Source organism: Ipomoea nil, unplaced genomic scaffold (assembly GCF_001879475.1).
Source record: "Ipomoea nil cultivar Tokyo-kokei standard unplaced genomic scaffold, Asagao_1.1 scaffold1317, whole genome shotgun sequence".
NCBI lineage: Eukaryota > Viridiplantae > Streptophyta > Magnoliopsida > Solanales > Convolvulaceae > Ipomoea > Ipomoea nil.
In genome coordinates this window covers 3,478,532-3,502,121 of record NW_017617745.1, presented here as the reverse complement: position 1 = coordinate 3,502,121, position 23,590 = coordinate 3,478,532, and the positions used below count along the sequence as shown (strand labels likewise).

General features: G+C 37.3%; 1 protein-coding gene and 1 long non-coding RNA gene across 2 annotated transcripts; both read right to left on the bottom strand.

Moving 5' to 3' along the window:
* Positions 1-58: 58 nt before the first annotated feature.
* On the bottom strand, positions 59-23,590 carry LOC109185379. The gene is made up of 3 exons (XR_002054973.1): positions 23,509-23,590; positions 14,003-14,010; positions 59-69 (listed from the first exon to the last, which is right to left on the bottom strand). It is a non-coding gene; the product is annotated as an uncharacterized LOC109185379 (long non-coding RNA).
* LOC109185378 (S-norcoclaurine synthase 1-like) lies at positions 14,470-17,657 on the bottom strand. The gene is made up of 4 exons (XM_019335375.1): positions 17,291-17,657; positions 16,640-16,884; positions 15,723-16,047; positions 14,470-14,833 (listed from the first exon to the last, which is right to left on the bottom strand). Exons 1-4 carry the CDS (start codon positions 17,534-17,536, stop codon positions 14,591-14,593), a joined length of 1,059 nt encoding a protein of 352 aa, XP_019190920.1. The 5' UTR covers positions 17,537-17,657; the 3' UTR covers positions 14,470-14,590.

Genomic DNA, 23,590 nt, shown 5'->3' with positions numbered 1-23,590 from the left:
TTAAAATCCATCCTTTAGATTTGCCTTTGTCGGGGTTAGTCTTTTGACGGCTCCACCGATTGATTGCAACTCGGTTATTTCTTCTTTCCTTCTTGTTGCCAAACCTCCACTTCCGATTTAAAGATCAAGAATTCCTATTTAGCTTCGCCTGTTGTTCTCAGTAAATAAATATTTGTAAATTGAGAAAAATCACCAATGAATGTAATGTAATAACGCTTCCCACCTCTGCTTTTAGTGTTTTTAAAATCAGTAAAATCAGTGTGAATTAGTTCTAAGACAGATATAGTATGATGATTTGTACCAGAAAATGATTTTCTAGCAAATTTAACTTCAACACAAATTTCACACTTAGAATATGAATCATTTGTCAAGTTCGGCAATAACTCCATATTCTTTAGTCTATTCTAACATTTCAGACCAAGATGTTTTCCATAATGTGCATCACAAATAGGCCAGTGCTACTGACTCTATTACAATGCAAGATCTGTGCATGCATCATTCTTAAAATGGTGTGGTGTGCATGCATCCTGCGTGGTGTGTGCATTGTGTGATATCAGAGCAATATATAAAATTTTAATATTAACTTTTATTTTAATGACCATGTCTTTAATGTAAATTTTGTGTCATTTTGTTCTTATTCGCATTGTGAAAACTGTATATGCGCATCACAAACAGGCTAATACCGCCTTCTCTAAAGCTCAAATTTTATTCACAAATCGTGCTTTGTTACTGAACATCTACATATAGACAAGAATTTAGGAAATCAATCAACTCCTGTGTAGCTCCCGGCACCTGCGGCGGGAGGGAATCAATAATAGCTGTCTGAATGGTATCTAAATCAACAGTGAAATCAACCTCAATTGGGTACTGGCCTACAAAGAGCTCCCAAATAACCATTCTCATACCCCAAACATCTAACGGAAAAAGGCGTCGGGCATTTAGTCCCCTTCTGAAGCGGGCAACCTGTATTGCCTCGGGGCTCAAATATTGAGGCCCCTGATTCGGAAGGACCGGCCTGACTGTCGTCTGCTACAAGGACGGGATAACATGACTCATTGGATCCACTACTAACCTTAAGTGCCCAAAGCTGCAAAGTTTGATGATCATGTTCTGGTTCACCTCATTATTATGTAAGATGTGATTAGGCTAAATAGTGAGAAGCAGGATACGTGTTCTGGTTCACCTCATTATTGTGTAAGATGTGATTAGGAGGCTAAACAGAGAGAGGCAGGATACATGTGTGCGTTGTGTGTTATCAGAGCAATAATTAAGGCACGTGCATGCGTTGTGTGATATCAGAGCAATAATAATTAAGGCTGAATAGTGAAAGGCATGATACGTGCGTGCGTTAGAGCAATAATAATTTAGGTTGAAAAGAGAGAGGAAGGATACAAGCGTGCGTTGTGTTATCAGAGCAATAATTAAGGCACGTGCATTCGTTGTGTGATATCGGAGCAATAATAATTAAGGCTGAACAGTGAGAGGCAGGATACGTTCGTGCGTTGTGTGTTATTAGAGCAATAATTAAGGCATGTGTGTGCGTTGTGTGATATCAGAGCACTAATAAATAAGGCGCGTGCGTTGTGTGTTATCATAGCAATAATTAAGGCATGTGCGTGCGTTGTTTGATATCAAATAGAGAACATAAACTTAATATTTGGATAATTACACCTAAATTTTAGAAACAGTCACTACAATTATAGACTATATTGATATTCTATATTTTCTTGAAGAAGCTGAAACACAAAAATGACTAAGTATTGAGCAAATTTTCAACTACTAAATGGTCATTTTTTTTTCTCTTGTAACCAATACTAGTTGAATTGACTAACTTCCCTCATTTTTTTCTTTAAACTGTTGGTAGCTATCAACATTTGAAGTATGACAGTGATTTGAAGAAAACCTTTTCTTTGTATATGTGAAAGATACCATTTTATACTCCTTAAAAAAACATTGATAATTGCACAAGAATGATTACTAATAAGCAGATTTCTCAGTCATTTCGAAATTATTTCTTTTTTTTTTTGAATAAAAAAAAAAAAAAAAAAAAAAAAAAAAGAAAAACCTTGATGGTAAACCATAAGTAAAAAAGTACATATAATTCAATACTTAAAAACTGTAATGCCTCAACACCACATCCAACTTAACACTACAAACCATGAAAATAGCTAAATAATCCTACACTTTTTAGCCACTACAACCTCTAGGAACTCCTCCATGAGAGACCTCTTCACAGGTTCTATAATTGTGCCCCTTAGCCTGCCTTGAGAATATCCATCACTAGTACTGTCTATTCCAAATAGATCCTAAAAACATAAATAAAACACTAATTAGACAACAGTAATATATAAAATATTACATATTCCAATCAATGTATTTGTACCTAATGTACCTGTGCATGTTCTTCACTAAAAGGCCCATTCACAGAACTAAAACCAGTCCCCTTCAACTTCTTATCAGAATCATAACCCAACTTAAATACATCAAATTCATCTTTCACAAAGACAAAAAAATATAATAAAAGTACATCATACAAAATATGAAAACTACAAATATGTAATCAAATAAATATACCTTAACAATATTATTAAAGCTTGTGATCAAACCGACATTTCACCATCACATGCCAAGTTACCACAACACTTGCCAACAATATTACCATATTTGAAAATACCTACCTACCACCACAAAAGATGAGTACAGTATTGCAACTTGCTTCTTTTTCATCACAAATGTATACACCTCTTCAATTTTAGTAACCACAACCAAATCAGTGGAAGAAGACCCTACTAACTTAACCAAAGAAAGCCTAAATGCAGATTTAACTCCCCATTATATAGGTACAGTCAGAGAAAATGCTGATAAATTTGAAAAAAAAAATACTTACATCATAGCTCACAAACTATAATAAACTAAACAGAATATTGATATTCTCTGATTAAACAATACAATAAATAAAAATAGCTCTCTTCAAAAGAAACAAATTCCTTAGAGCGATGGTTGAACCAAAGCTTTGTTGCATTATGAAATAAACATGCTATACCGTTGACAACCTTTGCCTTTTCACTTTCAGGTACAGCTATTAAGCAACAATGAATATGGGCACTTATGTAATCTCCCTTGTAACCCTCCCTTGATCAGTTGTAACAGACCTTACCGTCACCTTCCTTCTTTATATCCATCACGTAATATCCAGTGAATGTTACCAAGAATAATGAGATATAGTTTTCCTCTCTCTACATTTCTTTACAATCGATTTGCTTGATACCGCACCGCCGCTCTTCAACATGGTATCAGAGCTCGGGCGGAGCGACTATGCAGCCGTCATCGCCGATACCAGAGACTCTAGTCAGAGAAATCATCCATCGATGCTGGTCAACCAATCTCCCAATCGAACTACACCTACAATCAATCTTCTAAGAACTCCGCAAAGGAGTAACAGATCGGAGGACATAGAGAATCCCTTGTTCTTGAGCAGCAATGACAACGCCAACAAGCCGATGCCAGCCATATCAGTAGCATCCGCATCCGCATCCATGAATAATGAAGCCAGTACCACAAATGAGCAGCCCCAGAAACTCATTTCCCTCTCACAAATTGAAATAGGACAGAATCAGCCCCCTACCATATCCGCTGTTACTCTAAAGCCTTTTCCAAATGAATGCAAACTCACTATCAATTCTAATGTCAATTCTGTTTCTCTACAATCTTCTAATTGGATATTGGATTCCGGGACCACTGACCATATAATATGCTCCTTGGATTTCTTTGAGAGTTATCATTTTGTGAAAAGGACAACAGTCAATCTACCTGATGGGAAACAAGCAGACGTTACACATGCAGGGCACATAAAACTGAGGAATACTCTCTCTCTGAAAAATGCATTGCATATACCCTCTTTTCAAATTTAATATCATATCTGTTAACATGCTTCTTCGAGATTCTCCTTATGAACTGATTTTTAATTCTCATTGGTGTCTTCTACGAGGAAACCATGGGAAGGCAATTGTTTTTGCTAAAGAAGGGAATGACTTATATCTGCTGCTTGAGACACTAGAAGTTCAAACACCTAATCATAAACATTTTGCTATGCCTTGTAGTATTGAAGTTTGGCACCAAAGACTAGGTCATTTTCCTTTGAATAAGATGCATCTGCTTAATGATGTTCATATTTCTCATTCCAAGAAAACAGCATGTGATGTTTGCCATTTTGCAAAACATAAGAGATCACCTTTCCCTTTAAGTAATACAATGTCCAAAGCCTGTTTTGAATTGATTCATGTTGATATTTGGGGGCCTTTTGTGGCTCAATCTTTGGGAAGGGAAAGCTATTTTCTAATAATTGTAGATGACCATTCACGATATACATGGATTCACTTGATGAGAAATAAATCTGAAACACAAAGCCTAATTAAAATGTTTCAAAGGATGGTTCATACACAATTTGGCCTCATAATCAAGACCATTCGAAGCGACAATGGACTGGAATTCAATATGAGGGAATTTTTTGCCGAGAATGGAATAATCCACCAGAAGACTTGCGTCAACACACCACAACAAAATGCAGTGGTTGAACGCAAACACCAACATATATTAAATGTGGCCAGGGCTCTGAGGTTCCAAGCTAGCTTCTCACTGGAATTTTGGGGACAATGTGTTCTGCATGCAACCTTTCTCATCAATCGCCTTCCGTCACCCGTTACTGAGTGGTCAAACCCCTACAAGAGATTATATGGAAAAGAACCAGATCTTAATGTCATCAAGGTCCTTGGTTGCTTGTGCTATGCTTCTACCTTATCTCAATCAAGACACAAAATAGATCCTTGAAGCAAAAAATGTATTTTCATTGGAATACCTGGAAACATAAAGGGCTATATATTATATGATTTACATGATAATTCTACCTTTATCTCACGAGATGTGATTTTCTATGAAGGACAATTTCCCTTTGCAGAGAAGGAGTGCCAACTTGCTGCGAATAACTACCCACCAGCTGATCCCCCTCTGCCTATAATTCCCACATCCAACGATGATGAGTTCAGTTTTCAAGAATCTGGCAATATCCAATCCTAGGCAGCTAAAGATCCAATGGATATTAGAGAGCCCTCAAACAATAGTCCATTATGTCACTCTCATTCCATGCAAGCTAACCTTGGAGATAATCCCCTCCATGTACCAATGGATAATATAGTTGATGAACCAATGGAGTTTGCAGTGCATGAATAAACTGACGAAGGCAGCCCTATGAATGTCAGCTCTCTAGTCAACGCTAGCAGCTCCACGCACTCTATCCAAGGTGGCAGCATTGATAATATAAGTGTGCATCACTCTGCTTTTCCCATGCAACCCAAAAGATCCATAAGGAAACGCCACATGCCAAGTCATCTATAAAATTATTATTGTGAGTCTATCGTGATGAACAAAACCACTCCTCATCTTCTATCAAAGGTCATATCATATGATAGTCTTAAACCACCACACAAAATATTTTCAATGGCTATTACTGCTATCAGTGAACCACAGACTTACTCCCAAGCTATTAAGCACAAATGCTGGAAGGAAGCCATGGATGCAGAGATAGATACACTATAGCAAAATCAAACTTGGGAGTTAACCGATCTTCCTCCCGGTAAGCACCCCATAGGGTGTAAGTGGGTTTACAAAACCAAGCTGAAAGCATATGGAACTATAGAATGACACAAAGCAAGATTGGTTGCAAAAGGCTATACTCAACAGCTCGGGATAGACTATTTGGAAACATTTTCTCCAGTAGCAAGGATCACAACCATCCGTACCTTTCTTACAGTAGCAATCTCCAAGTCTTGGCATATTCACCAAATGGACATCAACAATGCTTCCTCAATGGGGACCTCAATGAAGAAGTATACATGGTACTACCCCCGGGTTTTGAGAGTGAAAAACCCAACCAAGTCTGTCGGCTGCTAAGATCCTTATATGGCCTCAAACAAGCCAGTAGGCAATGGAATGCAAAGCTAAGTGCTGCATTGTGCAATATCGGGTTCACACAGTCCAAGACGGATCCATCCCTATTCACAAAAGGGAATGCCAATGATTTTATTGCTTTGCTCGTTTATGTCGATGACATTCTAGTCACGAGTGTCAGATTAGACTTAATGCAAGAGCTGAAATCTTTTTTGGACAACACCTTCAAAATCAAAGTCCTAGGAGCTCTTAGTTACTTCCTGGGAATTGAAGCAAAGACAACTGAGAAGGGGCTAAACCTATGTTAGCGAAAGTACGCACTGGAAATTCTGGAAGAAACTGGCTTCCTTGGATGCAAACCTGCAAGCACGCCAATTGTGCAAAATCTAAAACTCAACCATGATGGTAAACCTTTTGCTGATTCTAGTAGTTACAAAAGGTTTGTAGGCAAGTTGCTGTACTTAACAGCCACAAGACCTGACATTTCATATGCCACCCAACAATTAAGCCAATTTGTGGATGCTCCTACAGATCAACACTTAGCTTCTGCACATCGAGTGTTGAGGTATATTAAGAGCTCACCTGGTCAAGGTCCATTATGTCCCACAAATATGGGGATGCAGCTAAAAGTGTTTTCGGATTCGGACTGGGCATCATGCAGTGAGACAAGAAGATCAATAATAGGCTACTGTGTATTTCATAGACCAGCCTTAATCTCATGGAGGTCTAAAAAGCAAGTCACAGTATCCAGATCATCTTCGGAGGCCGAATACCGTGCCATGGCTACCACAGTTTGTGAGGTACAATGGCTCACAACTCTTCTTCAAGATTTACAAGTAAAGTTGGATAGACCGGCTACTATGTATTGTGATAGCAAATTCGCGATAGCCATTGCCGAGAATCATGTGTTTCACGAACGCACTAAGCACATCGACATTGACTTTCACATTGTTCGGGAGAAGATAAATCAAGGACTAATCAAGTTGCTACCTGTGTCATCCTCAAACCAAGTAGAGGACGATTTCACCAAGCCATTACCAGTCTCCTTATTTTGCTATTTCAAGTCTAAGCTAGCCATACAAGACTTGCATGCTCCAACTTACGGGGGGGGGGGGGGGGGGGGGGGTATTAAGCAACAACGAATAGGGGAACTTATGTAATATCCCTTGTAAGGGCATTCTTGTAAAACCCCTCCCTTGATTAGTTGTAACAGACCTTACCGTCACATTCCTTCCATATATCCATCATGTAATATCCAGTGAATATTACCAAGAATAATGAGATACAGTTTTCCTCTCTCTACATTTCTTTACAATCGCTTTGCTTCATACCGCACCGCCGCTCTTCAACAACAGCAAATGTCATCACTAACCGAGTGCAATTTACTTTCATTATGAATCCTGGGTTCATTTGAAAGGCAAGCACAAATTGCCCAAACATTTTAAACGGGAAGGACTGTGAATATAGATGTGTAGTAGGGGAGAGTGTGAAGGTTGTCGTGTAAATGTATGTCTATATATACCTAAAAATTGTGATAGATGCACAACAAACAATAAGCACGTCGGCGTAGAACCGAGAAACTGAATAGGCATAGGTAATACCAATCGTTTTCCAAGAACGACATTTAATACGGATCAAAATTAAAACACCAATGAGATTAAATATAGTAATAAAAAAGACCAAATAGGATTAGATTTCTAATTAATGTGAATGATTAGAATTGATAAATAAATATAATAATTACTTTCAACCAATCACAAAAAAAAAAAAAAATCAAAAAATTAGTAATGGTTACAAGCTACACGTTTTATAAAACCAAAGTTTTGGAAACCCAAATCTCTCAAGCCACATTAAATCTAAATTGCAAGAGCTGAAACTTCATCCCTAAATAAAAGGAAAAATAAAACAAAACTAAATCTAAATTGCTTAGGCGGGAAAACTCACAAATTTGATTGGCCGAAAAGTTATGGCTTTATTATATAGAAGGATTGTCTAAAAAACAAGCCATAATTTTTACTATTTGAAATATTTTACCTTTTGAAGACTGTGGATCTCTCGTGTGCCTTAAGCGTTGAGGTATTACTTGATAGGCAGGATACAAAAATCGTCTCTGTCACACCCGACATTGTAAGTTTTACTCATTTTTTAAAAAAACAAGTTCAGAAAAGCTTATAAAAGTATTTCGAGGATTTATTGTCAATGCATGCATGCTAGTGGTTCATAATCAATTATATTAAGTAGAAATAGACTCATCATTAACTTAATTCCAACATTATTCAACAAGGCTCCAAATATTAAGTTTTTACTGAGGGAAGGGAAAAACAACACATTCTGTAAAAAAAAAATAAATAAATAAAAATAAATAAATAAAAATAAAAAAATTCCAAAATATAACATAAGCTCTACTGTCCATCTACTTCTTACCTCGGAAACACTAGAGTTTCCCATAAATACTTGCTCTCCTTCGGATGCTAGCTCGAACACCTTGAATAGATCTTTACTTGAACAGAAGTGGCGAGAAGCTCCAGTGTCTACCACTCACTCTTCTGGATCTCCTATGATGTTAGCCTTAGTTATCACAGCAACAATTACTCATATACCCATTGGCTTGATGTTTGGATTCTTCATTACCAAACTCCTGTGTGTTTTGATTGGAGATCCCTTTGTGAAAGAAACACTGAGCAACACAGTGTCATTGTTTCTCGCAAACAAAGCATCCGCCTCATTTCCTTTTTTTTCTGTGTTTTTTCGTTCTTGAAACAATTGTTATTATTGTTGGATCTCAAATTCTTTTTGTTGTTTTTTGTTCTGAACACCAACATTTGCCATGTCACTAGTTTTTATTAGACTATGTTATTAATATATATTTAATTATGCAACATTATGTTAGTGATCTAGTCTCTAGCCTATTAGATAGCTCTCTCTCTATGAGAGTATTAATGTAATCATAATTCTGTAACTGAATGAATTATCTTTTCCATTCTCATCTGGTATCAGTTAGCCAGTAGGGATCTGACGATTGTTCTCTCTCCTCTCTTCGATCGATCCTTTCGACAATGTCGTACAGTTCCGAACGTACACTCACGACCAACACCACTTTTCCATTATCATCGTTTTTACAATGTTAGCATTTAAAGGTGTAGAGATATAACAGACCTATTTCGTTGTCGTATTGATTCTTCGATGTTGATAGAATTCACTAGTTGCTCCATGGTTTACTCTTTTGTTTCATGTTTCAGCTTATTTTGAAACTCTGACCAAGATTTAGGCAATTTTTCTATTAGAGCATCAACAGAAAGTTAGCATTCACCTATGAGCCTTTCAGCCACCATGTCTGCTACTAAATTTTCATAATTGTGAACTTGTTCCACTGTTGACTTGGAATCTATCATCCTAAAATTCAGCCAACGTCCAACTACGTACTTTCTTCTCCCAGCACCATACTTTTTGTACAGTAAGTGCCATATCGTTTTGGCAAACTAATGTACAGAAAATATGTCAAACAGACTGATGTAGTATGGTGGCCTGAATAACTTTGTTGTCTTTCTAGTACTTCGTACAAGCCTCATGAGACTGTGCAAGTGTTATCGTTGCAGGAGACTTTGGATCAGGAATTGCATCAATGATGGTGACCTGGGTATCTGCAGGAGGCTGCTGTTGAGGTTCAGACGAGACCTGATACTTGGAAGGATCATCAGATAGTACGTAATCCAGTTCTAGTGCCTCAAAGTGCATGATCATTTTCGAAGAACATTTGTGGTAGTTTGGACCGTCTAGTAGGGCAACCTTGGTGAGATCGACGATAGACTTGCCTGCTGAAGTCGAGATTGTTGACGAATGAAACCGGAAAAATTTACTGTAACACCCCCTTTTTCTAAACTTTAAAGCCTCGATTTAAGTAGTCTAAAAAGACAAAAACAAGGAAATAACGATAAACTAGGATATATAAAAATCCAAAGTCAACAACTAAAGGAGAGTGTCACTGCCACAGTTACCCATCCTCGAGTAACTGCACATGCTAAAGCTACTAACAAACTAGAATCAAAGCTCAATACATCAACAGTAAGGGGTATGCGAACCCCGGTGTCTACGCACCAACCAAAAGAAGGTAGTCTAGCTACATCAATATCTAACATCAATCACCAAAAAGGGAAAAAAGGATAACCAAGGCTAGCATTTACTAAGCTCTAGAGCTACACACTACTACAACGAATGCGTGCTCTCATCATGCATCAAGTCCACCTGAAAGGGGTTATAAAAAAAAAAAAAAAAAGGAAGATAACCCGTTAGCTTAAAAATGCTAAGTATAAACCACTCAACCCTGTAAAGTGAATATAGATATAGGTTTGGAAAATAAATAGTTTTACACTTATAACACGTTAAGCCAAACAAGATCATAGATGTAAGACAAATAGTTTCACATGTATACAGACACACACACACACACACATTTCACAATAATAATGCTTGTCTATAGGCAATAAACTCACATGCAAATATCATCCACATTCAAACACTTATGCAATTCATACTCAAATATACATACTTATTACACATTAGCAAGATATGAATCAAGTTTGATTTAATAGATCAAGGAATAGGTAAAGTGACGTGCCATCAAGGGAGTAACCAAAGCCAAGCAAGAATGTAACACATCACATTATGCATATCATTGGAAATCAAGTGGCATGACAACTTAACAATCAATTATGAACCAATGGAACACATGGTGAAACTAGTACTTGGCATGAATTCAATATTATACACTCTTTTCAAGTAACCTTCCGGGAATTCTCAACCGGATCTCATCACCACACTTTAATATACACTTCCTGGAATTCTCAACTGGATCTCATCACAATACTTTGATACACACTTTCGGGAATTCTCAACCGGATCTCATAACATATCTCAAGGAAGCCTCCGGGAATTCTCAACCGGAATAATCATAACACTTTAGTACACACTTCCGAGAATTCTCAACCGGATTCATCGCAACATATATCAAGAAAACCCTCTAGGAATTCTCGACCGGATTTACCATAACGTAAATCATGTAACCTTCCGAGAATTCTCAACCGGGTTCATCACAACATATTTCGAGTAACCTTCCGGGAATTCTCAACCGGGCACATCACGATATATTTCAAGTAACCTTCTGGGAATTCTCAACTGGGTACATCACGACATATTTTAAGTAACATTTCGAGAATTCTCAACCGGGTTCATCACATCATATCTCAAGTAACCTTTCGGGAATTCTCAACCGGCTTTCATTTCATCACAACATCTCATAGGCATAGAATACACATAGTTAGTAAACATAGTCACAATATGAGAAATGATGTGTAATGATTTATGCACAAATGATCATGTAATCATGTCAACTTGATTTATAATGCAACTATTCAATACAATTTGGGCATTTAAACAAATCCATCAACAACTCATACTTTAATGTCAAATCAACATATTACTCAACCTTCTTAATTATAAGTACTCAAGAAATACTTAGGAAGAAGTCATAAATCATGCTTACTTTGAAAAGTCGATTTTACTCATAAATCAACTAGGCACATTTCATGCAAACATGTCGTCACGGTCCCAAGTCTCTGAGCCTCAAGGGCTCACGAGTCACGGACCGGAACGAACTTGACATTGGGCTGACCTTCAAGGGCCCGACACCTAAACAAACCCAACACCATGACATGGTTCAATGATGATGTCAACATATACTCAGAATTCACAAACCAATGTGCTCAAATACTTAGAAAAATCATATCTCGTGCTTTGGTTGAAAATGGGTTTTACTCACAAATCAAATAGACACATTTCATACTGGCATGTCGTTACGAGCCCGAGTCTCCGAGCCTCACGAGCCCACGATTCCCGGTATGAAACAACAAAATGGGCTGAGCCTCAAACGGCCCGACCCTCCCAGAATGACCTGGCGGGGCTAGGTAGCGGACCATGAGAGGCCCCGCCACTTGGCTTCGCCAAGTCATGGCCCTGAGTGGCGGATCCTCTCAGGGATCGCCACTTGGGTCCGCTGGGCAACGATGCTTACCAACGGATCCCTCCGGGGTCCGTTGGTAAGCCCCACAAGGTCAAAACAGAACTCTAGGCAATGAGCTCAGGAAATTGCATCAAATGAACACAATCCCATTTTCAGATTTCAAAACACCTTCAACACTTCTCCAAACAACCAAGAACAACAAGATAACAATACCAATACATAAAAACACATAAACATGCATTCTTAATCATTAATAAGAGCATCCACTATAGTGTTTTTTTTTGGAGCATTTTCAGAATGAATTCTTCCCATTAAAGGAACATAGTTGATGTGGGGAGGAGAAAATGCAAAAAGAATTCATCTGTGCGCGTTTGGTGCACAGCAAGTCCACAGCACGCGCCCGGCTGCGCGTCAGGCGCGCCGAACAGCGCGCCAAACATACTTTTGTTTTTAATTTTTTTCATTTTAAAAAGTCAATTTTGATTTTTTTTCTCTCCCCTCCCACATTCTCTTTCCTAATCACTCTTACATTCTCCCATCTAATATCCCCATTGATAAGGATGCTCTAAGCATCAAAACACCAATAACACAATAACCCAATAGTTTTACAAAAATAATAATATAAGCTTCAAATATCTATATTAACAAATATATACAAAATACATAATTATATATATACATTTTCCCCAAAAATAAAGTATAACATTTTCCAACACACACACACACACACACACACACACACACACACACACACACACACACACACACACACACACACACACACATATATATATATATATATATATATATATATATATATATATATATATATATATATAAAATTCTAGAAATAGATTTTTCTTGGCAAGTCATAGATTTTAGTCGTTTAAACCCTTTCCCAAAATATTTATGATTTTCTTTATAAATATACTTTTAAATATAAATAATCTTCCAAACCAAAATAAAGATTTATTTAATCCAAAATAATTTCTTAAAGGTTGAAGTTGTTCAATTGGAAAAGGATGTTGGCCAAAGGAATCAATCCCGGGCCCTAACACGTACACACTAATACTCAAACTAATGAGCCACTCCGAACCATTATGATAAAACTCATGTAGTTCCATTACTAAGGTCCGTGGCTTTACAGAACTAGCACTGCCTCACGAGGCAGTGTTCTTCCTCCCTTAACAACATCATAATAGATACACCAAAATCCCACAAAGATCACATAGCATCACAACAACAAATAACATACATTTCATCATTCTAAATACACAATATATATACACACATTAACAACTATAGCACATAACTTAGGGCATAATAATAGATTTGGGAATCCATGGATTATACCTTGGGCAATCTTTTTCTAGCCAAATCCATTCCTAAACTCATCTCTAACTTTATCTTCTTCAACCATCTCCATTTCTCAAGCAAGCCACCACAACAACCCAAACAAACACATCTAGCTTAGATAACCTCATCTTAAAACAAGCTAACCAAAGGGAATGGGAGGAGAGAAGGAGAGAAGATATCTTACCAAGTCTTGAACCTAGGGTTTTGGAAGATGAAGATGATAGAGAGAGGAAGAAAGATACGAGAAATTAAGGATGTTTAAGTAGTAGGGCTCAAAACCCTAGGGAAAGCTGATGGAATTTTCGGTCAAGTGAGGTTAATTTGGTCATTTCGTGATTAAAATCTCGGGTTATAATTTTGGATCAAGTTATGATAAAAATATGTTTCTAAATTTTTAGGAATAAACTCGGTTCATTTGTAAGAATATTCCTAGGCCAAAACACTTGAATCAGTTTCACAGGTTTCACTCAGATTGACTTTTTGGGTCAAAACTTGGTACATAAATATACCTAATAAATAGGATTTTTAAAATATAAGAATATTTGGTGTTGGATTATTCGAAATAAGAAATTTAAAAATATTTAATTCATACACCGATTTAAAAAATTGTCGTAGGAGTAAAAATAATTTATTTTGAATTTTATAAAATAGAATTTAAGGAAATATATTTTGGATTGTCACATTTACACTTTTTACTGCTGAGCTTTTGAGGATGACACAACAACGTCGACTAGAAGCTAGAACAACGAAGGTGGTGCCATACTAGGGAACGTGAACAGAAATTGGAAATGGAGAGAAAATAAAACTTTGTGTCGTGTTTAATAAACACTATCTTAAAAGCGTAAATTATGCAACACAGATGCAGAGGGTGAAGAATAAGGAAGCTATAAAATCGAAATTGAAATAATCTATAATTCTCCACACCTCACGCGCATGCAAACCAAACAGGCAAGTTGCCTCGGCACACATAGTTCCCCTGCTTTCCCTCACAAGGTTTTAGAGAACTTAGAAGAATAGTTTATTATAAACGGAGAGAAAGATTGTTGTGAAACAAATGTGGCACAAAAATATGTCAACACGCCTTCTTTATTGAATGCTCTGTCAGGCCGGGGTTCGGGATTTAACTTTTTGGGAGAAGCTACAAACACATTACATAGCATAATTATGTGATTCTTCTTTATTGTTGATGGGTAAAGTTGGTCAAAATACACATCTCAATTAATTGAAAGAAAGTGCGATATTTTATTAAGTTATAACGCCAAATTGAGCTTGAATTCACTGCTGAATTTTCATATGGTGCACTAAGCTTTTGCCATCAAGCTTACTCGAAACAACCAATCTCACATATTCCTCAGAGCTCAGTGTCTTATACTTTGTACCATTCTTCACAAGATCAGACAGGGGACCAACATCTGTCCCTATGTTTGAACTGTGAAATGCAGCTATTGAAAGCCTCTCCTTTTGGCCACTCACAATAGCTCTGTGCTCAATGCTTCTATATTCTCCATTACTCATTATCTGCATTCAATTTTTTTAATTAAAATGTCACAACCCTTTTAAAAGTACTAAAAAAGTTAGCTCTAACATATGTATATGTTCATGGATATCTGAAACTTTTCCATCTTAGGCTAATTACACTTATTATTTTCTGAATCCTGAAAGAGATTGTGGAGTGGTACTTAAACTTGAGGAGTTTTCTCACCTATTATGTTGGACTATAGTGTTTTGGAATGAGCTCTTCCCTTAATTAAGTTTGAATACCTATCATTGATGTTCTTGTTGAAATGTTGATGTATGGGGGAAAAATGGCTATGTGATAAAGGGTTATCCAAATCCTAAGAAAGGGTTCAAATAAGCTATCTAGATCGACTAAAAGGCTATCTGGTGCTCGTGTTAATTAACCACAAGTTTGAACTCCAAACTTAAGGGCCATTCACATCCTCTGTCCTAGGGGGCAAATTATTGTGTACATTTTAATATATTAAAAGTACATTATTTTTGTACTGAAGGTACATTATATCGCGAGATCACTGGTGGAAATTATGGAATTTCCGACCACCTGAAAATGATCTTAAATTAAGTCGAAAGTCTTGTTCCGACCACTTTTGGTATCCGGAAAAAACCTTTGTTGCTATTTCTACCACTTTTTGTTTTCGACTTAATATAAGATCACTTTCAAATGGTCGGAAATTCCATAATTTCCAGCCGTGAATGTGCTTCAATGGCACAATGATCGGAGTGCTTGGTTATTTCTTAGGATCTTACACCTTGCAGGATTCAAATCCGGGCATTTGCTAACCACGGTACGCACACTCAAACTTTCACCATTGAGCTATGTCCTGGTGGCTCGTGTTAATTAATTAACCATGCATTTAGATATAGGGGTCCTTTTTTTCCCCTTATTTACCTCCATGATATCACCAATGTTGATGATAATTGCACCCGGAATAGGTTTAATGGGAACCCATTTAGCATCCTTCTTGATTTGTAATCCTTGAACTTCATTGACTTGAACCAGCAGTGTTAAACCAGTGGCATCAGAGTGGGGAGTTAGGCCAACCACCTTCTCTGCTTGCATACAAGGTGGATAATAGTTCATTCTTATACCTTGGTTTCCATCTTCAAACTTGCTGGTCAGATTACCCTTCTCAATCCCAAGGTTTATTTCAAAGAATCTGAAGAGTCTCATTGCCACTTTCTGCAGCTCTGATGAGTACCTATCCAAGGTTGGCCTGCTCAAAATACACAAATAATAATCTTATTAAAATAAGAAGCAAAGTGTTGTTTCCACTTTTCACATTCCCACTTATAATTCTTTATTTTTTACTATTAGTTTATTAACTTTGAATTTATTATATCATTTTAAAGTCTTTTTGGCGAGTTTTCTTTCACTAAACATCACCTAAAAGTGTGCAACAATTAATTCAAGTGATATTTTGCCAGAATTAAAAGTAGTAAAAAAAATTCAAAATCATTAGACTAATACAGGAAAAAAAATCATATTCTAAGTGAAAAAAGTTATCAGTCAAAAAGTCAAGAAGGAAAAAAACGGAATTGCTTTTAAGTTTGAACCCTAAACTTAAGGATCCTCACCTCTCCTGTCATAAGCTTATGAGAGGATGTAAATTACGGAATGTGTCTCAATGGCACAGTGAGTGATTAGCTGGTATATTTCAAGATTTTACACCTTGTTGGGTTCTTACCCAAACATTTGTTGGCCACCACAATCACACCCAGACTTTCACCACTGAGCTATGTCGGGGCAAAAGGGAATTGCTTTGATGATGTGATGAGTTGAATCTATCAAAGAATTTTGTGAATTACCTAAATGAAGAGGGATTAGTTGGCCAAAACCTCATGTCTCTTCCAGATACAGGGAGAGTAAGGATGAAGAGCATGTCACCCCAATCAAGCTTTTGATCCTCGGACACCACAAAGGCTTGCCCATAACCTTCAATTGTGTTTGGTAGTTGTCCACAGCCCATCTTCTCCTTCAATGGCAGCTTAAAGAATTCCTCCGTCACACACTTCATCTCCTCTATTGCTTCTCCAACACCATGGTTGATCAACTACCATGCATTTTTCCATCATATAAAAAATGAACTCATTATGGGTTCAAATCCCAACTTTCTTGATTCTTTTTCTGGATATACCTAGAAATTTCACCGTCGAACACAGTGGACTAATTCCTCGCTGAATTATAGGCACCCTTTTTGGATGGAACAGCCCCGGCTACTCCATACCTAAAACCAAGGATCGAACCCTTGACCTTTGGTTAAGGATGGATGAGTCCCTTCCACTCAACCACACCTTCCAGATTATTGGCAACCTAAACTGATTTACCTTTCTTGTGATCTTTTGTCAACTAGGATTTACCCTGTGTTCAACTTCAGAAGTGGCTGTGGTTTCCTCGTCACCCAAAAAATAACTTACAAATAAATAAATAATTAACTAAAAGTAGTGTATGATAGTTACCTGAAAGAAGCCCCAATCCTTACAAGCCTGGTGAAGTTTAGCCAATTCCAAGTCATCGGCGTCGAGCTTGCTCAGATCCATAACCGGAATTTGCAAGGATTCATCAGAGCAAACCTCGTCCTGTTCCATCTCCGGTCGGATGTAACGTTGAGGAATGTGTGTGAAGTTGTTGGAAGCTAATTCCTGCACATTTTGAACGGGAAGTGAGCCACCATAATCCTTGTTGTTCCTCACCTGTGTCTTCATTTTTTCAGTCAATACTGGATCCTTAGCCTTGGTCTGAATTTAATGGAATTCTTGTCCCAACACAACTAACATTGGATGGTATATCGCCACGTCATTTTTTGTTAATACCTCAGCTTTTTGAGCACCGTACTCTACCCAAACTATTTGATGGATATTTTAAAAATGGGTTGGGGAGCAGCTCTAGTATATATTGGGTTGAGCAAATCTCAATTTTGGCCTCACGAGTATTAATAAAATGACAGTTTTGGTCTACATATTTAATTCCTACAAATTTTTATTCACTATTATTGTTTTAGTACCAATTTTCATCCACGACTATTGTCTTAGCACAAATTTTCATCCACGACTATTGTTTTAGTGTCAAAATTTGTCACACTGGTCACTATCTGCTTAATATATGCCCGAAATATGAAATTATTAAAGATATTTTCAACTTTTTCAAATTAAAATCTCGATTTGAGCATGAATAAAAGTATTTAAGCCCTAAGATCGATCACAATTCACAGTTCTCATACTCAAATTAAGGTAGGATGAGGAGGAGAACTGCGAATTGGGATCGATCTTAGGGCTTAAATCTTATTATTCATGTTCAAATTGGGATCTTAAGTTAAAAATGATAAAAATACCCTTAATTTTTAGATTTCGGCATGTCTTAAACGAATGATTGACCAGCGTGATGAATTTAACCACTAAAACAATAGTCGTAGATGAAAATTGGTACTGAAATAATAGTCGTGGATAAAATTTGGTAGAAATTAAACATATAGATCAAAACTGTCATTTTACTAATATTCGTGGGACTAAAATTGGTATTTGCTCATATTGGGTTGTTCCTTGTCTTTGTGGATCATCTTCACCTTGTGTTATCATTACATAATTTAATTTATTATTTTCCGAGGTTAAGATATTTTCCTTATGCGTTTTCCTTGCCTTATTCTTTTAATTATTGGATTTGGTTGATTTGGCCCACCCGAGATAATTAATTCCGTCACCATTTATGTTTTTGACAGAAATTAAACATCTACCTTTCTGCTAAAAACAAATCACAAATGAAAATTGTCGTCCACTATACGCTTGGGCATCACATCATTTAATTGTTATTGTGAATTTGTCAAAACATATATTTTAATATGAATTACTATTGGTGGAAAAATTCAAAGATGCATGCTTTGTGATGGAAAATCTAGTCATTCATGACATTTGGAATGCTCTAGTTTTGGGACGGTAAAGCATCTTTGAGTTTTCCGTCAGTGTTCGGCTAATCAGTGTGGGACAAACTACAAACTGATTGCAACATAATATATGGTATCGGAACATATAACGCTTGGGCAATGATATATATGATGATATTTTGTGGGTGACTTGGTCAAATCTTTGGAGATGTCAACACTTGCATATCTATATCTATATCTATATCAACAGGGCCGATCCAGAAATCTTTATCAGTGGGTGCAAAAGATTAAAAATTAATGAGATATTTTGAAAAAAAAAATACTCAGAGAGCAAGTCATAAATATTGTTAATTAGGATGAAAATTTAAAATACATCAAAATGAGAAAAAAATATGAAATATAATTAATTAGATAAACTAATTTAAATAGAAAACATTTTTTTTTGAAGAATAGAAAACATATTATAAAACACTCATATCACTATTAATATTAAAAAAACGAGAAAAAACACAATGTTACAAATAAACATTCCACAAAATATGAAATATAATTAATTAATTAATTAGATAAAATAGTTCGAATAGAAAATATATTATAAATAACTATTAATATTTTTAAAAAATGAGATTAAAAAACACAATGTTACAAATAAAAAATTCAATTAGAATTAATCTCACTATAAATTCATACGATAGGATTTGAACTCCTAACATTTATGGAAAAACCAAATATCTTATCATCTAAGCTAAATCATACTTTGATTAGATTTATGTAAATTTAGCATTTGTAAGTTAACTATGTATACACAAGGGACCTATGCATACATTGATACACTATATATAAATGGGATGGGACTGGGGCAGCTGCCCCATTGTGGCTCCGCCAATGTGTGTGTGTGTGTGTGTGTACATATAGGGAAGGGATCACGTGCATTTGTGGCTTCCCGTGCGGATGTGCGGTGGATCAATGTGCTTGAGGTTTATACTTAATGTGCGTGAGATTTGTACTCAATGTGCCTGAGATTTATACTTCATGTGCGTCATGTTAATATGCGTGAGTTTTGTGCTTAATGTGCGTGAGTATTTCAGAATTACGAGCTCAGAAGGAAGCAGAACAGAAACTCACGCACATTAACGCCCAAGCTTCTTGTTACTTCTTCCTTCAATTTGGCCATGGATTTTGGATTATCAGCTACCTTCAATGCAGTTGAATGTTTATATAAATGACGCATGCACAATAAAATTTGCACAGCAGCTAAGTGTGATTTCTGTTGTATTATTTCCATAATTCTTAACCACCATAGCTCGCCTCCGCATCATCATCATCAGGGAGGGGGCAAATGGCTACTAGGGATGGGGAAGAAGCTGACATCAATATTTTATGCTGCATTTTACACATTCACGCACATTAAGTACAAATCTCAGGCACATTAAGCACAACACTCACGCACATTAATCCATCGTACATCCGCACGGGAAGCATTCAACCGCACGGGAACCTTTCAAAAAAAAAAAAAAAAAAAATATATATATATATATATATATATATATATATATATATATATATATATATATATATATATATATATATATATATATGTGGGTACCTTCTACATGAGATCATGGGAGTGCATCCTAAACATCCAATGAATAAAATCTAATGATCAAGATTTATTGTCAATCCCCAATTAAACAAGGATAGATTTAATAAATAGGGGTGACATAGTAATTTTGTTGCCTTCTTTTAATGAGATTATATTTGCCAGGTAATTCTCTCATTTTTTTTATAGGAATTCTAAGTAGGTATCAAAATAAATCAAAACAAACTGATTTGAAGCACAAAAACCAACGTAGAGGTTGAATAAACAGTTTGTAAACTGGAGATCGTGTCAATGGAAGAAGACAACAATGGGTTTTTTCTTTATTCGCTCCTTGTGTAGATTTATAAAACGCTATTATTGCGCTTTTGGTGTGAGGCTTGTGCGATTGTGTTGGTTTCTACATATGTCGAGCGTGTGCAGCCCAGTGCAACAAAGTTGATGTTGGAAACTAGTGAACGGATTGTGTTGGGGAGGATAGGGTTGTGCAAATTTGGTAACGACCGTGTGCAGAGACATGCAATACGTTGTAGTGGGAAACTAGTGGGTGTGCCTTGTGTGCGAATGTGTACATACATGTGCATTGTAGTGTGTGTGGACTAATGTACACTCAGAACAAAAATAATGTACATCCCCTGAATACAATGTACATTATTTTTGTACTGAATATACATTATTTTACAGTAGACAAAATATGGTCCACACAATAATGATTGGAACGGTAAGACGTTGCACATAGTTTTGTGGACAAAAGCACTATGTTCACGCATAAAAGCAAAAACCATGATGTACACGTGTTCTAAAAAGTTGGTGCAATACACTGTACGGTTGGCAAGTCATAACCAACGTTATGTGAATCCAAAAGTAGCTATAATTTTGTCATGATAGTCATTTTCCTATTCATAAGGAGGAAGTGAGGGGAGGCCGACCTCCAAGGTGGCCCAAAAAGCCCTTAGCCGACCCCACAACACATCCCTTAGGGTGGTACGGGGTCCTCCGGACGGAAGAGCTTAATGGTCCAAGGACGAATGACCTCGACCAAGCGGCTATTACCCTTGGAGTAGTACGAGGTCTGACCTCACGTACCGTTGGACTGAAGAGCTTAATGGTCCAAGGTTGAATGACCTCGACTAAGCGGCTAGTACCCTAGGGACGGTATGAGGTCCGACCTCGCTTACCTTCGGACGGAAGAGTCTTTTGGTCCAAGGTAAAACCTTTCCAAAAAAATGACTAACACCCAAAAAAAAAAGGAAAAAAAAAAAAAAAAAAAAAAGAGGAATCGAGTACATGACGTGCGAAAGCCGACCTCCTTCGGTAAAAACTAGGCCAAGCTCTGAGCTTGACCCGACCTCTTTAGTTAAAAACTAGGCCGAGCTTTGAGCTTGACCCGACCTCCTTAGGTCAAACCTATACTGAACTCCGAGCTCGGCCAGGCTTCCTTATGTCAAAACTAGGTCGACCTTCGAGTTTGACCCGACTTCCTTAGGTCAATCCTAGGCCGAGCTCCGAGCTCGATGCGACCTCCTTAGGTCAAGCCTAAGATAAGCTCTGAGCTCAACCCGACCTCCTTTGGTCAAGGCTAGGTCGAGCTCAGAGTTCGGTCTGACCCCTTGGGTCCAAATCCAAGTTGAGCGTAGGGGACTTGAATCTAGCCACCTCGAGGTAGCCATGCACACGAATCTAGGTAAGGTCCAACCTCCATAATTAAGCTAATTTTGAGCTCATCCCAAGGAGCTCAAGTTAAAGAGCTTAACAGGAATGAAGTCCAAGTTTTTGCGTTTGTTGAGGTTGGACCTCAAGCCTTTAGAGCTCATCTAGAGCGAAGCCCTAGTCTTTGCGTTTGTTTGGGGTTGGACCTCAAGCCTTAGAGCTCATCCCAAAGAGCACAAATTAAAGAGCTCATTTTAAGGAGTTTTAGTTAAAAAGCTCGAGTTAAAGAGCTCATCTCAAGGTGCTCAAGTTAAAGAGTCTGAGTTAAAAAGCTCATCGTGGAGAGCTCAAGTCGAAGAGATCGTCCAAGTAGCTCAAGGTTAAAGAGCTCATCACGAGGAGCCCAAGTTGAAGAGCTCATCAACGGGCTCGGGTTGAGGAGGACAAGTTGAAGAGCTCGACGCATGGAGCTCAAGTGGAAGGGCTCAACACGAAGAACCCAAGCCAAGGAGCTTGGGTTGGGGAGCAAAAGCTCAAGTCCTTGCATCCGTAGAAGTTTGGACCCCAAGCTTTGGATCCCAACCCGAGTAAGGTGTGGAGCTTAGGACCTTTCACTTGTTAGAGGTCGGACTCCAAACTTTGGAGCCCACTCACGCAATACAAAGAGAATAAAACACAATATGTTTAAGGAAAATTATACATATACGCGTGTGACTTTGAGTACTAGAGGAAACCCGGTGCCGGACTTGGCCGACCCGGACATGACTGAAGCCAAGTGCTCGACCATGTGGTCAAGCTCAGCCACCTCGGCCAAGGTCGGCGACTTGGGCCGAGCTCCATGCTCGGCCGAGTGATGAGTCTTCACGTGGACACTGTTTTTGCGGCGTTTGTTGCAGTCCAAGGTAGTTATAACCCACCCCTTTCTTTTATGGGGCGGTTAGGGGCGATTTGGAGTATAAAACACTCTATTATATCTTGTTGAGGGATATCCAATCTTAATCTTCAACCTTGTCTTGTTATTACATAATTTATTCCTTGTAATAGCATTACACTTTACCAATATAATTATTATCTATGGGACTTATCAATATTTATCCCTTCATTACATTACCTTTATCATTATCCTTGTCTTAATCCTATAGTTGTCATATCTATAATTTTATCAGGTTAATTGATTCGGACCCCGGGTCAGGGCTGATTTTTCAATTTTTGTGGCTCCGTTCTGGTAAATAAATGAGGCTCTACCAAAATCACAATCTTTAAAACCAATACCGTAATCTTTTCTAATAATAATAATAATAATAATAATAATAATAATAATAATAAGGTGGTAAAAATAACAACAATAACAACAACAACAACAATAATAATGGTATGCGCAAGCTCGCAATGCAAAAGGATTAAAAAAAAAAAAAAAGATGTCCAAAGCTGGAGCAGCATGCAAGTTTCAAACCTCTGACCTCCAAATGAAAACACAATAAACACACATTACTACCATTTCTCCATGGAACCTTTTAAGTTTAATTGAAAACTTTTAGTTTTTATTTCTAAACTTGCTAGGTAAAATTTAAATATTGAGCCCTCAAAAATTTGGGATCCTATGCTGTAGCCCAGCTTGCATAGCCCAAAATCCAG

Bases quoted from the DNA above. Each gene is read 5' to 3' on its own strand.
- LOC109185378 (XM_019335375.1), bottom strand. From the start codon at position 17,536: ATGAAGACACAGGTGAGGAACAACAAGGATTATGGTGGCTCACTTCCC. The intron at 16,885-17,290 runs GTAACTATCATA...AATGCATGGTAG, and splicing joins AGGATTGGGGCTTCTTTCAG to TTGATCAACCATGGTGTTGG. The intron at 16,048-16,639 runs GTAATTCACAAA...TATTTTGAGCAG, and splicing joins ACTAATCCCTCTTCATTTAG to GCCAACCTTGGATAGGTACT.